Here is a 15133-nt window from a genome sequence, read left to right on the forward strand (position 1 = left end):
AGGATAGACTGCATCCAAGGGTCCTGATCTGCCTTCCAGAAGCTGGCAGCTTTAACCTATGCCCAATAAATTCTCAATTATCCAACCAACCATAATTTCAACTACCTACAACTGTTTTGGCATTATTTTGAGTCTATCCGGTAGTTGGACATAATTGTCCACAAAAATATCTTGCGCGGAACCCACAGGTAGTTTTTTCAACAAAATAGTTTCAGTTTACAGAAACTGAACTTCTGGAATTAAATCCAGCTGTGTGCTTTTCCTGAGAATACATGCTTTGTAGCATCTGGAGTGTTCTTCGGTCTTTGGTGGTGAACTTCAGCTTGTTGTCCAGCAGCACACTTCCCAATGCCCGGTTCAGATCTCGTGCTCTTGCAGCGTGTTCCTACATCCTTTTCTTTTCGAGCTTTCAGTGCTTGGCTCCTAGTTTTCTGCGATGACGTCCTTTGACCTGTAAACGATCAATTTCATTTTAATAAGTCAATTTAAAAAATTAAATAATTTAACTTAACAAATATTAAATTTTAACGTCGTCTGGCCCAAGAAGTTCTTTGTGAGATGTATCTTGAAATGTTGTTTTCTCTTCGAACGTGAAATCTGATCCTTGGTCTTGATGGTGTTTGGGCGATCTGAATCCACTAAAGCTTCTTGGCTGACTAGCGAAAAAGTGATTTTGCCCTATTGTTCAATTTCAGCCTACAAGTTGGTTTTGAAAATATCTAAGTTTAATGCCCCTTTCTGCATTGGCATTTTCGGGCTAAAAGCCACTTTGCGAACTTGGTTTCAACGATTTTACATTTTGCTTCTATTCGTTGAACTTCGGCTCAAGACGCGTTTTTTGCAAACTTGGTAACTTAACCCCTTTCTATTTTTAAAAATTATCCTTTATCTCTTGAAAATCGGCAAATGTGGGGGTTTTGGATGGTTCTTCAGACTTTTAACTTCTGCGTTTAACCCTTAGGCATTGAACTTGGGCGATTTGCTCTCCTTCAACAAACCTTCAAACTTCTGCGTTTTCAGCTTTGGCGTTAAAAATGGGGTTTATGGTCTTCGCAAGGATTATATTTCGCGATTTACCCTCAAGTCGCGATTTTGGTGAATGAGGTCTCTTTTTTAACTTTATAAAATCGTGATTTTCTTCTTTTAGCGAATTTCAGAGAATGAGAGGCCTTTGCAAACCTTCATTCTGCGATTTCCTTACGGATGCCGAACTTTGGCGATTTTGGAGGGTTTGTAAACTTTTTTTTTTAAAAAAACTTCTCGCCATTCTCCCTAGTTCGAGAAACTTCAATGATTTATGTAGTTTGCAAACTCTAACCTTTTCGTGATTTCCCTAAGTTGAAATAGCGAACTTCAAGAGTTAAGGGCTTTTTTCAAAAAATCGCGATTTACCCTTGGATGAAAACCTCGGCGATATTCACTTGATTGGAATTTTCATATTTCCGCGATTTCTATATTTCGGGATTTTGACATGGTTTGTAAACTTTATAAATTCCTTGCAATTCTCGCTTGGTTGGCGAAAATCGGGGATTTCACCAATTTTGCAAACTTTCTAAACTCTAACTTTTACACCCTTGTAGCGAATTTCGGAGTTTAGGTGGTTTTGCGAACTTGGACATTTCGCACTTTATGCCTCCTTAGTGCGACTTTCGGGATTTTTGCAACCGCTGCAAGCTCTTACACTTTTCAATTTTAGAATTCTACAAACCTCTTGAAACTGGGCGATTTTTGAATGGCAAACTTCGGGGGTTTATGACCTTTTTCAAAGTTTTGATATTTTTAACTTTTAACCCCCTTTTGGCGAAAATTGGCATTTCAACGTCTTTGCAGGCTTTAACTCTTTCTTCACATTTAGGCGACTTTGCGAGAATTGGGGAGTTTGAAGTTTGCAATATGGCCCTAGAGGCTGAATTTGGTTTTAGCGGCACTTGACCCTTCATATCCCCTTCCTCTTCCGCAAGGACAAAAAGGCACAAACTGGGGGTCCTTGTCCAAGACGGGGATGGGTGTGCGATATTGCACAACAGGTAGGTACACTTTATATTATTTAATTAAATATTTAATTTTAATGTACCTTTTTTTATTAATTAAAAATACACACGTCTCCTGATATGTGTTATCCCTTATAACATCAAAATATCAAATAAAAATGAGATGTGAAGCTACCAATCACCACCATGTCGGCCCCCTAAACAACACCTTGGCCTACAAGGGTCAAATATAGGCCAACCTCGACACAAGTGCACGTGCTAAGGAGAAGGGGATATTACAGTCCGCCCTCCCTAAAATTGCTTGTCCTCAAGCAATCACAATGCAGGATGCTGCAGGATCTCCTCACCTTCCCAAGTAGCATCCTTGACTGGCAAATTAATCAAATATTCCCTGATAGCTCTCTTCCTCAACCGCTTCTCCCTAACATCCAAGATAGCTTCAGGTACTAAAATCAGCTTACCCTCATCATCCAAGGGTGGCAAAGTCATGGAAGGAGTCACATGATGCCCTAACGCCTTCTTGAGGCGCGAAACATTGAAGACATTATGCACTCTACTATCTGTCGGTAGCTCAAGCTCATAAGCCACCTCTCCCACACGCCTGATAATCCTGTAAGGTCCATAGTATCGTGGCTTAAGTTTCTCGGCACCACTCCTCTTGAGAGTAGACTATCTATACGGCTGTAGCATCAAATATACCATATCGCCCACCTCAAATGTTCTCTCTACTCTATTTTGATCTACGTATTGCTTTTGTTGGTTCTATACCTTCCGAAGATTCTCTCGAAGGGCTCTCATGATATCCTAATTTTCCTAAAGCATATCTCCATCACTAGGCACTCTACTATCAATGAACAATAGATCAATAAAACTAGGTGCCTCATACCCATACAATGTCATAAATGGTGTCATCTGAATAGAAAGGTGGTAAGTGGTATTATAACAATACTCACAAAGATATATTCACTTGAGCCAACCCTTCTGCTGCGAAGCAATGTAATTCCTGAGATATCCCTCCACCCATTTATTCACTATTTTTGTCTATCCGTCTGTCTGCGGGTGGTAGCTGGTGCTTGGAGTGAGCTCAATCCCACAAAGTCTGAAAAGTTCTTGCCAGAAATGGCTCATAAACCTGCTATCTCTATCACTCACTATACTCTGAGGTAAACCATACAGTCTTAATATCTCTCTGAAGAACAACTTTGCTACTTGTGCAGCTGAATGTGTAGTGGTGATCGGAAAGAAATGGGCATACTTAGTCAAACGGTCAACCACTACATAGATACAATCCTTACCCTGCACCTTGGGTAAACCCGTGATGAAGTCCATGGAAATGCATTCCCACTTCCTATCAGGAATTAGAAGTGGCTGAAGTAAACCTACAGGGTCTGTGTGGTCCTGCTTATTCTGCTGACAAACAGGACACTCTCTAACATAACGAAGAACATCTGATTTCAAACCTTTCCATGTGAATCTCTCCCGCACCTGTTTATATGTCTTGTAGTAATCAGGATGACCTGCCATGGGTGTATCATGAAAGGTTCTCATCACTATGTTGTTTACATTCGATCCTGGGGTCAAAAAGATCCTTCCCTTGTAAATGATTAAATCATTCACAATGGCATATCTATCATCATGAATCAACCCCTCAATGAAACCTGAGCCCAAGAGTCCTTGGCATATTCTGCCACAATCATGTGCTTCCAATCCTCTGAAATTTGTGCCATGGAGCTCAAATGAGGGCGGCGAGATAGTGCATCAGCCACTACATTTTGTGACCCTTTGACAAAAGAAATTTCAAAGTCATATGATTGCAGCTTACTCACCCATTTCTGTTGTCTATCATTAAGATCCCACTGCCCAAGGAAATGTCTCAAGTTGTTATGGTCTGTTTTCACTGTGAATTTGCTGCCTACCAAATATTGCCTGAATTTGGCCAAGGCATGCATGATGGCCAACATTTCCTTGTCATAAATGTTGTAGCTCCTCTCAGGACCTCTCAACTCCCTACTCTCAAATGCAATCGGATGTTTGTCTTGCATAAGGACAGCCCCAATCCCTTCACCTGAAGTATCACACTGCAAATCAAAGGGTTTACTAAAGTCTGGCAATGCAAGTACTGGACAAGTGGTCATAATCCATTTGAACATCTCAAAGCATTCCTGTGCTTTGGGTCACCAAACAAAGCCTCCCTTCTTGGTCAAATCAATGAGCAGAGTTGCCTGTCAGGAATACCCATTAACAAACCTGCGATAGAAACCACATAAGCCCCAAAACCCTCTCAGCTGTGTCAAATTCTCAAGTGTAGGCCATTCTACAATCGCCTTGACCTTAACGAGATCCATGAGCACACCCTCTGCATTGATGATGTGACCCAAATAAAGCAGCTCTGTCATGCCCAAGTCACACTTGGATTCCTTGGCATAAAGACACTCCTTGCCAAGAATACCCAAAATAGTATCTAGATGTGCAATGTGTTCTGCTCAAGTCCTGTTGTACACCAAAATGTCATCAAAGAAGACTAGCACAAATTTCCACAGCTGAAATACCCTGTTCATTGTGGGCTGGAAAGTGGCAGGTGCATTGGTTAGCCCAAATGGCATAACCGCAAACTCAAAATGACCACAATGACATCGAAATGTTGTCTTCTCAATGTCTTTCTCCCTAACTCGTATCTAGTGATAGCCCAACCTTAAGTCAATCTTAGAAAAATATTCTGCCCCATGAAGATCATCAATCAACTCATCAATTCTAGGAATTGGATACCTATTCTTGATGGTCTTCCTGTTCAACAATCTGTAGTCTATGCACATACGCAATGTTCCATCTTTCTTTTTGACCAAAACTATAGATGAAGGAAAAGGTGACTTACTAGGTCAGATATGTCCCATAGCTAACAATTCCTTGATGGTTTTCTCTATCTCATCCTTGAGCTGTTTGGGATGTCTGTAGGGACTGATTATCACTGGCTTAGCCCCTTCCTCCAACTCAATGATGTGTTCAATTCCTCTATCAGGAGATTGTCCAGGTGGAATCTTACTGAAAACCTTATCTTGCTTAATCCTCAACTCTTGGATGTCAGGTGGATAGATGGGCTTTTGTTGTTCCTCTTGCATAGGTTTCAAAACACATCCTGCTGCCCACTCGACCATGTCGTGACGCAAGAGACGTTCCATCCTCTTGAATGAAATACACCCGCAACTAGTGTCCCGAAGTGCCTTCAACACGTGTATTTCCATCCATCTCAAACCTCATTTCCATCTCACAGAGGTTGAGAGTAAATATGCCAATATCATGCAGCCATGTCATGCCTAGAACCATATCAGTGTCACGCATATTCACAACATAGAAATCTGCCTTGAATTTAAAATTATTCAAGCACATAGGCAAGTCGGGTAGCATCCTGTCACACTTAAGAGTGTAACCGTCAGCAACCTTCACTCTTATTCCCTCAAAATCTTCAGTGCATATGCCCCGTCTTTCCACAAGCCTTGCATCAATGAAATTATGGGTCGCACCTGTGTCAAGAAGTGTGATGGCTTTCTGCCCAACAAGAACACCTCTCATCCTAAAAGAGCCCTCACGATGAATGTTAGTGAGGCGAGCCTCTTTGAGTTTCACCTCAGGTTCAACTTCTCCTTGTTGTTCTGACTTCTCTGACTCGGAATATTCATCATCAGTCTGCTGGTCAGAATCTGATCCTTCATAGAGTGCCCACACAACTCTGTTTGCTTTTCCCTTAGGCCTTAAGGGACAATCATGATTAGCATCATAAGGCCCCTTACAATAGAAGCATAATTTCTTCTTCCTCAAATCATTCAATGTCTCACGATCAAGAGGAAAAGTGGACTTCTCCTTAGCTTTGTCATCCTTCTTCTGAAACTTCTTATTATCACGATAGGAAGAAGATCCTTTCGAAGAAAACTTGCTGGTTGGTGCTGCAAATTCAATCCCTCTTTCTTTTTTCATTGCTTCTTGTAGAGAGGGAGGGTCAAAGGCTTTCAACCAGCCTTTGAGAGGTTCCATTAGTCCTTTAGTGAATAGGACTACCAATCTTCTTTCGCTGATGCTAGGAACCATGACTGACAATTGCTGGAATTCAGTGATGTATGATTCAAGGGAGCCATGTTGCTTAAGTTGAGCTAGCTCACAGAAGCTTACCTTAGGGTCCTTCACATCAAATCTGTCAATTAGCTTCTCAGTGAACTCAGCATATGTGGTGATTAAGTTATGACCAAGGGTAACTAACCCATGGTAGCACCACTCATGGGAAGCTCCTTCCAAATGCAAGGTGGCAAACTTAATTGCATCTTCCTCCGGTATAGGTCTTAAGGAAAGGTAATTATCAAGTTTCTGCACCCAAGACCTTGTTGTACCTTTATTGCTGCCATCAAAATAATTGTACCTTTATTGCTGCCATCAAAATAAGGCATAGGTATCTTACCGAAGGTTTGCTGATAATCATTCCTAGGTTGATTGTAGTGATCATTTCTAGCTCCTCCTCTTCTATTCCTTTGATTCATGTATAGATCAAAGGTCCACTGGTCCTTCAAATCAGCAGGTAATGCAGTATACTCTTGGTAAGCTTGCCTTGCTTCATCTCCAAATGTGGTAGTGTTGATGTGTATATTGTACACGACCAAACACAGAATAAAATACCTAAAGGTACCTTATCCTCTCTTGAACAAAGTTCCCAACTGCTAAAGATCTTGCCGAAGGATCAGTTGGAGTAACTCCAAGGTTTTGAAATGTAGGTTCTCTACTCATGGATAAGCTCTTTGCGGTACGATGTGATTTTGCTGGAATCACAAGGGGACTTACACTCGATGACCTGAACGTCTGATTTGCTTTGAATATTACTGGAACACAGGATTTCACTAGCCTAGATTTTTGAAAAAAGGAAAAAAGGATGAGGGCGAGGAAAGGATCTAATTTTGACACTAAGAATGTAGGAGCAATGAATGACCTTTGATGAAATTCTAACTAAGTCTTGTTTTGACTTCCCAGGACCATCTCCACAAGGTTAGTGCGATCTTCGGAGGAAAACTTTATGATATTCAGATCATCACTATAGGCATAGACACCATTGGGCTGATGCATATCAGTGAAGAAGCGACAATTGAAGTTAAACTTAAACTGAATGATTCCAGTTGACTACACAAGGCAAGTCTGCAATCAACAAACTGCTAGTAGTATGGATATATGAATTTCACCATCAGTCAAACACATTTCTTCCACTCATCTAATAACATGAAATCAAATATGAGAAGTATAGAGACCATGCAAATTGTTGAATCGACCCATAAATTTCACCATTTCTTCAATGAAGTTTTACAAGTCTTTTACAACAACATCTTGGCAACAATCTTTGCCTTATCTTTCTATTCTACTTTAATTGCTATTCTATCAACTGACTATTCACTATTTCTAACTATTCACCTTTTAACTACTGACTAACTATTCGCCTTTACAAATGAGGAGCCAGGGCTTATATAGCGCTCTCAATACAATTCAATGGCTCAAATCAATTTAAGATCAATGGCCAAGATTTTACAATGAAAACCCTAATTAGGGTTTGTTACAACCAACTCAATTCTGGCCAATGAAATAATTGCATTATTTGGACACATGTCTTCTCTAGAATATTCGACCAATGGATAACCGAGGTAGGTACATCGAAGTTAGTGCCATCTTTGATGAGTCAGGTACATTGAATCTGGACACACTGAGGTGGACCAATCCGACTGGAGGAGTGATGACTGGGATGCCACCTTGTCTGACACTTGCAACTTGGTAGATATTCAATTTGATGACACTGAGAAGCTAACTTTAGTTAACTCTTCTGAAACTGTCTGCTTCTCCAACGGACCCTTGCTCTAACCTCCTTTGTCTTTGATGTGCAGGATGGATGGTATACCTTTTCTTGGAATGCTAGACTGGAAGATGTCGTCCCTGATGATGCTAGACTGGAGAAGGTCGTCCTTGTTGATGCTGGATTGGAGAAGGTCGTCCTTGTCTTGGCCTGGTCTTGTGGAGGTCGTCCTTGATCTGGCCTGGTCTTCTTTCATCTGCAAGACAAACCATAAGATGATTAAGGACACATAATATATTTATTCTAACATAGCATTTTATACCTTAAATCATCAACAAGAAGACATCAAAATGAAGCTTGCTCAAGATTTTCCCCAGGGACAGGCCCCATAAGAATTTCGCCCTAGATCCCCTGGAAGGGTGAAATTTGCATTCCTAGCCAACTTGGACCTCTTTTCAACGTTACCTCACAACCAGCTCCTCGCTTGGCCCAAACAAGGTGAAAAATAGTAGTTTCAAAAGATTTCGCCCTGGACCCTCTGGAAGGGTCAGGAGTGAATTTTCTTGGTTAGGCCTCAATTACTCCATTTTTTGACTTCAAAATCCTCTGGAAGGTGAGCATATGCTTGTTTTAGTCCAACAAAGTCTAGGGATCCATCCTTTTAGTTTCTCACATGGGCAAATTAGGTGATAATGGGAATTTCGCACTCTTTAGCTCAAAATCCTTACCTCTTGGACTCAAAACCTATTGAAACACATGCCTATGGCCATCTTTAGGTCCAATTTGCCTTGATCATCATCTTGGCTTAGCTCAAACTTGAAGGAAAAAGGACATTTTGTGAATTTTGCCCCGGACCCTTTGGAAGGGTCAGGAGCGATTTTCATCATTTGGCTCAATTCCTTCAAACTTGATAATTATTGGCAATTTGAAGTCATTCCTAAGGCCTCCTTTGATCTTGATCCACACTAGATTTGGCATAAAATTGAGGGAAAAGATATGTTTTGCACAATTTCGCCCTGGACCCTTTGGAAGGGTCAGGAGCGAAATTCCTCCTCTAGCCCAAAATCATCATTTTTGGAGACAACAATCAATTCAAGGGCAATCTCAAGGGCATCCCTCACCTTATTCTAGGCATGGCTTGGCACAAATTCTAGAGAAAATGATGGGTTTTAGGATTTCGCTCTAGACCCTTTGGAAGGGTCAGGAGCAAAAATCTTGTTTTAGGTTCATTCCTCCATTTCAACTTGAATCCACCTTTCAACTTGAATCCACCTTAAAAGGCAAGAAAACACTTCTCCTCACCCATCTAAGCTACAAAAACCCAGGTTTAACTTGACTTTGCTAGGAAAATAAGGGATTTTAGGAATTTCGCTCTAGACCCTTTGGAAGGGTCAGGAGCGAATTTCCTATTTTGAGCTTGTTTTGACTACTCCATTACCTCAATCCAATATTCAAAGGCAAGAACACATCAAAGTCCTTCTAACCATGCCATAAAACTCAAGAATTTGACCATCTCCAAGAAAAAAATATGGGTTTCCAAGAATTTCGCTCTGGACCCTTTGGAAGGGTCAGGAGCGAAATTCACCCTCTTGGCTAAAATCCTTCATTTTTCAATGCTTTCAAACATTTCCAAAGGCCAAACATGTCCATTCTTCCTTTCAAGATACCTTGCAAATCAAAATTTGGTCAAACAAGGAAGGGAATGAGGTCTAAGAAGATTTTCACTCTGGACCCTTTGGAAGGGTCAGGAGCAAAAATCATGATTTGGGCTTGTTTGTTCAATTTTCAAACTTTCAATCTCATTTGGGAGCAAACATAGATCATTCTTCGTCTAAGGAGCAAGGTTTCAAGCTAAAACAAGGGAGCAAATGAAGTATATAATGAATTTTGCTCTGGACCCTTTGGAAGGGTTAGGAGCGAAAATCATGTTTTGACCTTGATTCTTGATTTTTCAAACTCTAATCTTCCTTGGGAGGCAAACATAGACTGCTTTCCTTTCATATCCACCTTGGTCCTGACTTTGGCTAAAAGAAAAATGAGTGTTTTCAAGAATTTCGCTCTGGACCCTTTGGAAGGGTCAGGAGCGAAATTCCTAATCTTGGCTAAAATCCTTCACATTTTCACATCCCATCACCTCAAAACTAGAACGCTGGTCTATACAAGGGAGAAAATGAGGTTTTCAAGAATTTCGCTCTGGACCCTTTGGAAGGGTCAAGAGCGAAATTCCTACTTTAGGCTAATTTCCATCATTTTGTCACCTCAAATCTCCTCTCAAAGACAAATGTGCATCAAAACCTTCCCATCACGCCCCAAAAGTCAACAAACTTGGTCATGTCAAAGAGCAAAGTGGAGAAAAATGAATTTCACTCTGGACCCTTTGGAAGGGTCAGGAGCGAAAATCATCCTTGGGCTCAAATCTTGACTTCATTTTCACATTTCCTCATTCAAACAAGCGTTTTTACCTTCATTCAAGCCTAGGAATGCGTTAGTTCTAGGTTTTGGTCAAAGTAGAATGTCTTATGGAGAATTTCGCTCTGGACCCTTTGGAAGGGTCAGGAGCGAAATTTGACATTTTGGTCTCTCCGTTGGGATCATTTTATGGAATATAACATTTAAGTATAAGTTGTCAGGATGTTTGAGAGTGGTTTCAGACCTCCAAGAGTTATATTGCAAAATCTAGTTTTTGGAGGATTCTTCAGTTTTCCAGACAGCCAAATTTCAGGATCAGGACATTCCAGACTTAGCCAAATTTCAGGGCATTTGAAGATCAGGATGACATTCCAGACTTCATCACTCACCAACTTGACCTAGCTTGGACCTTCAAGAATGATACTCACTCACCAAGCAAGACACAATTAGCAACAAGAGCAAAACCAGGCCCTAAGGAAGACTTTCAAAGTAACCCTAATTTTGGGGCCCCAAAGACTCACCTCGGCTCAAGCAAAGCCTGCCATCCTAGTGATCCCCCTGCCGACACTCGAAAAGCAAAGGCTAACAGACAAAACTCTAAAACCTATAAAGCAAAACCCCACAAAGCGAAAAAAAGTAGGGGTCCCCATTTGCAATGGGGCAATGTGTGAATACGTCACAACAGGTAGCAGCAACTGCAGGAGGGTCTTCCCTTGGTGTGAAGGTAGGGAAGAGTGATCTAGAGGCTGATCCTCTAGTATAGTCCTTTGGACAGACCTATCTCCTTCAACATTTATGATGTTTTCATTGCTCCCGCTATGCTCAGCTTCATTTCTTTGGTAATTGGTGTTGTTGTTGGATTGCTGCTCCATCTTGCCCAATAATCTTGACATCATGTCCAACATGGTGTCAAACTTCCTCTCTATCCGAGCATCTTTGTCATCCTCTGCCATTTTTCCAGCGTCTCTTTCCCTCAATGCTGCTGATAATGTGTCTATGTTAGGTACTTGTGGGTTTTGGTACCGCTGTCTCCACTGTTCCCTGTTATAGTACCTTACTTCCCTTGCATTCATTCACCAATTTTGATCACAGGATGGCAGGATGAAAGCTCTGATACCACTGTAATGTCCTTGCTAATTTTCTGATATGAAATCCTAATATATTTCACTAAGACATTTCAACAAGCACTTGACTGTCATGGTTTATCATGCTGTTCACTAAGGACATTCTGAAGCAATTTTTAATGGGGGATGAGTCTCAACAATGTCAGAGAAATAATTGTAAACAATAACCACAACATAACAAGGCAAAATGGGCTCATTAAGTCAAACACTTAGCAGACATTCTCAGAATACTGTCCAAAAGATGCAGTCCCGACATTCTCAGAATACTGTCCAAAAGATGCAGTCCCCAAATCTAATTCAATTCTCATTTAAGACCATTATAATATGCTGTTGAAGAACCAAGGAATAGACTGATTTCACAAGGGTTTAGTTTCAGATTTCTGAAGACAATGGACTGACTTACATGGACTAGATCACAGACTTCTGAGGACTCAAACTTGATATAAAGTCACACTTTACCACTACATTGTAAATGAAATAAGAAATGAGGAACCTGGTAAGGTGTAGGCGATGAAGATCTTCAATGATGAAGGCCCTAGTGTGTAAGACCAAAAACCAGTATGTGCCGTCCCTGCTGCTGCTGAAGAAGGTCTGCAGATCTGCTGTCTAGTGGCCTGAATGCTTCCCCAAATTGATCTAGATCCTTATCTAGAAGACAGCGCCTATCTCCCCAAGGTGGTTCCAAGCAGTCATATGCATCTATCAATGAAAATCAAAGGTCATAACCTGCCTCAGGTTGGATTCATGGTATGAATCAAATAGACACCAAAATCGCCTTCCAAACTGTCCCAACAGTATCGCCTTGCTCTCCTATGAATTTAGGAATCGCTACTTGTCAAAATCGATGCACATATGGAAAGGTATGAACAAAATCGTGGGTTTCCTGGTTCTGCAATAGGTTCGATGACAGCTCCCAATAACTTCGATCTGCCTCCAATAAATGATGATTGATATCGTCTAAATGCCGATATAGAAATCACTGTCAAAAATGTTCAAAGAATGCCCTCTTCAATACAAGGCGATCTCACCAACCTGCAAGTTTGAAGCACCTCTGTAATCTGATATTAAAACTCCTTTATGCTCAAATGTGAGAAACTGAATGATTCCCACTCACAACGCAACCCTTTGGAGGGTCTTTCACTTCCTCAGTTATGCTGACCAATAGGGAGGTATTGTTCCCTAAGATCTTCCGCGGACAACCTGTGTCTCCACAACTCAACAAGAGATCACGTCACATTCACTTTCTAGAAGATAAGGGTAGGTACACATTATATTATTTAATTAAACATTTAATTTTAATGTACCTTTTTTTATTAATTAAAAATACACACGTCCCCTGATACGTGTTATCCCTTATAACATCAAAATATCAAATAATAATGAGATGTCAAGCCACCAATCACTGCCACGTCGACCCCCTAAACAACACATTGGCCTACGAGGATCAAATATAGGCCAACCTCGACACAAGTGCACATGCTAAGGAGAATGGGACATTACAAAATTATGGATAGAGAATAGTTGGTCATAAGTCTTGTACAATGACTAAATCTCTTTGAGTTGTAAAGGAATACATGCCTTATGGGAGAAATTTGGAAACAATATATGATGCACATATGCAGATTTAAAAAAAAAAATTGTAACATTTCTTATTTATTTCATAAAATGTCGGCTCAATGAAAAACAAGTATTTGGCCAAAAAAATGTCAGCAAATAAATTTTTATTGGTTATATCTTGATTGATACAGAGATACAAGGTCTCTCCAATGCAACTGGATCTGTTACATGCTGCTCTTGAGGTAAAGTACGATTTAATTACATTTAATCTGGTTTCTCTCTTTCATTGGAATGGGTTTGAAGTCATACAGCACAAAATGTATTTTTAGTAGATTGGTTTGGATCTTTGAGGGATTTATCATTTTTTCTATAAAAGTTGAGGATATGTTGGTGATTGCAGCATGCCAATTCTCGTCCAATTCAGTCTCTCAATGCAAGGTCTGTATACAAGGGGAAGCTCACCTGATAGTTTTGTGTCTGAAGAACAATGGCAGAGGTTCATACTTCAATATTTAGGCATGCCAATAAGACTTCTTAGGAGATTAAGAATTTAAGACATTACCTACTACTCCTGGAAGTTGGTACGTACTTTGAAGGATATTTTGCAGTTTCTTGAATAAGCTTCCCAAAATACCTACACATGGTATTTGTTTGGTTCATCATTGCGCTCTTACGGTAGTTGCAACAAATTTTTTTACTTGTGATGATCATATAACAGGCAACATGGAGGAATTTTTTTACTTGAGTAGATACTTTGTAATTTAATTTTAAGTTGCTTGGATATATAATATGGTCTATTTTAGATTTCTAAAGGCTTCTTTAGCATTAGGAAAGTTTGTTTATTCAGGCTTTCATGTATTATATGAAGTCACAAATTAATGGAAGTGGCAACTAATAGCTCTATATACACATTAAACATTGAATATTAGATGGTTGAGAATATTGTATCAAAGTAAAATTAGAAGAATATGTAAGAATGAGAATTATAATTTCTTTTTTTGATTAATATATGCATTTTTCCAATAAAAAAAAAGGAATGAGAATTATAATTTTCATTTTTTCCTTCAACAAATCTGTAGAATATGGAAGGAATGGGAAACTAGAGCCAAAGAATTACAGTTTTCCTTTTTATTCTTTGACAAACACCCAAACACATATACAGACAAAATCTTATCTGAAGATTCTGAACCACTAGATCACAACCCAATCAGAAATTCTCGTGGTTTCTTCTGAAAGTTTTCTTACAAAGAGATGATCTTTTTGGACATATTATTTCACTTTATATTTTCATTATTTCAAAACAAAAAAAAAATGTAATCCATACTCTAAAAGTGGTGAAGAAAAGAACAGCTCACACCAATTTAATGCCCGTAACAGATGACAACCCCAAGAAATCATTTTGTACTATGAAAATGCAAGGAAAAAGAAGAAGCATTCAAGCACGATATTGGGAGAGACTTGATCAAGGATGGGAGAATGCTTTAAATAGTGAAGAATACTATTCTGGATGGGAGGAGCATTCTTCCCGGAGGGTTTTTAGATTTTTTTAATTCCTTTGATTGCAGAAAAAGGTTCGCTCCAGATTAGAATTTTGAAGATGCTATAACTGACCGACTACAACTGCAGATAGTTTGGGTGTTAGTACAAAAACACCATGGAGCTAGTTTCTCACTTTTGCCAAGCTATTGCTTAAAACATGGGGGCTAACAAAAATTAGAGCAGTTATTTGTATTCCTTGTATTTAAGTCAACAATTGAGAAAAAGTATGTTGGCCATGCTGGGTAGTTCTGAAGAAATAGAGGGAGGAAACACTAAGAATGCACAATGGAAATTTACATTGTTTAAAGTTGAAAATGATTATAAAGTTCTGTTACTTGAAGTGTGTAGAACAATGATGCAACTCTATTCGCCTAAACTACAAGTTTTGCGACCCACAAATCTGTGAGACAGCATTGACAGTCTTTTTTGTGTAATTGAAGTCTTACACAATCATTTCTTGTTAAGATATATTATTTTTTAAGGATTTGACCTGTTTGTTTTATCTCAAGATGGCCTTCATATGTTAATTATTAGAATAATGCCATTCTTTGATAGTATGCTTATTACATTCTTTCATCACAGCCATTAGTATACTAATGACATTTTTACTTGGTAATAATCACAAAGGCATAGGGATCCGCTTGGTAGGTAAGCGTTTGTTAATGGGGAGAAGGCAAGGTGATTCACATGGTAGATAAACA

At 39.6% G+C, this 15133-nt stretch overlaps 1 protein-coding gene across 4 annotated transcripts in view; it reads left to right on the top strand.

Annotated features, from left to right (window-relative positions):
- Nucleotides 1–13705, top strand: part of LOC131042106 (alpha carbonic anhydrase 4) — a 158499-nt gene extending 144794 nt beyond the window's left edge. For all 4 annotated transcript variants that reach the window (XR_009105120.2, XR_009105119.2, XM_057975419.2 and 1 more), the window contains exons 3-4: nucleotides 13085–13135; nucleotides 13294–13705. Coding sequence is in view for 2 of the 4 variants with exons in the window: in XM_057975419.2 (XP_057831402.2) it covers nucleotides 13085–13135; nucleotides 13294–13359 (117 nt within the window). In the remaining 2 variants the exon portion in view is untranslated. The remainder of the gene's footprint in view (nucleotides 1–13084; nucleotides 13136–13293) is intronic.
- Nucleotides 13706–15133: the final 1428 nt, after the last annotated feature.

Source organism: Cryptomeria japonica, chromosome 2 (genome assembly GCF_030272615.1).
Source record: "Cryptomeria japonica chromosome 2, Sugi_1.0, whole genome shotgun sequence".
In the NCBI taxonomy this organism is placed as follows: domain Eukaryota; kingdom Viridiplantae; phylum Streptophyta; class Pinopsida; order Cupressales; family Cupressaceae; genus Cryptomeria; species Cryptomeria japonica.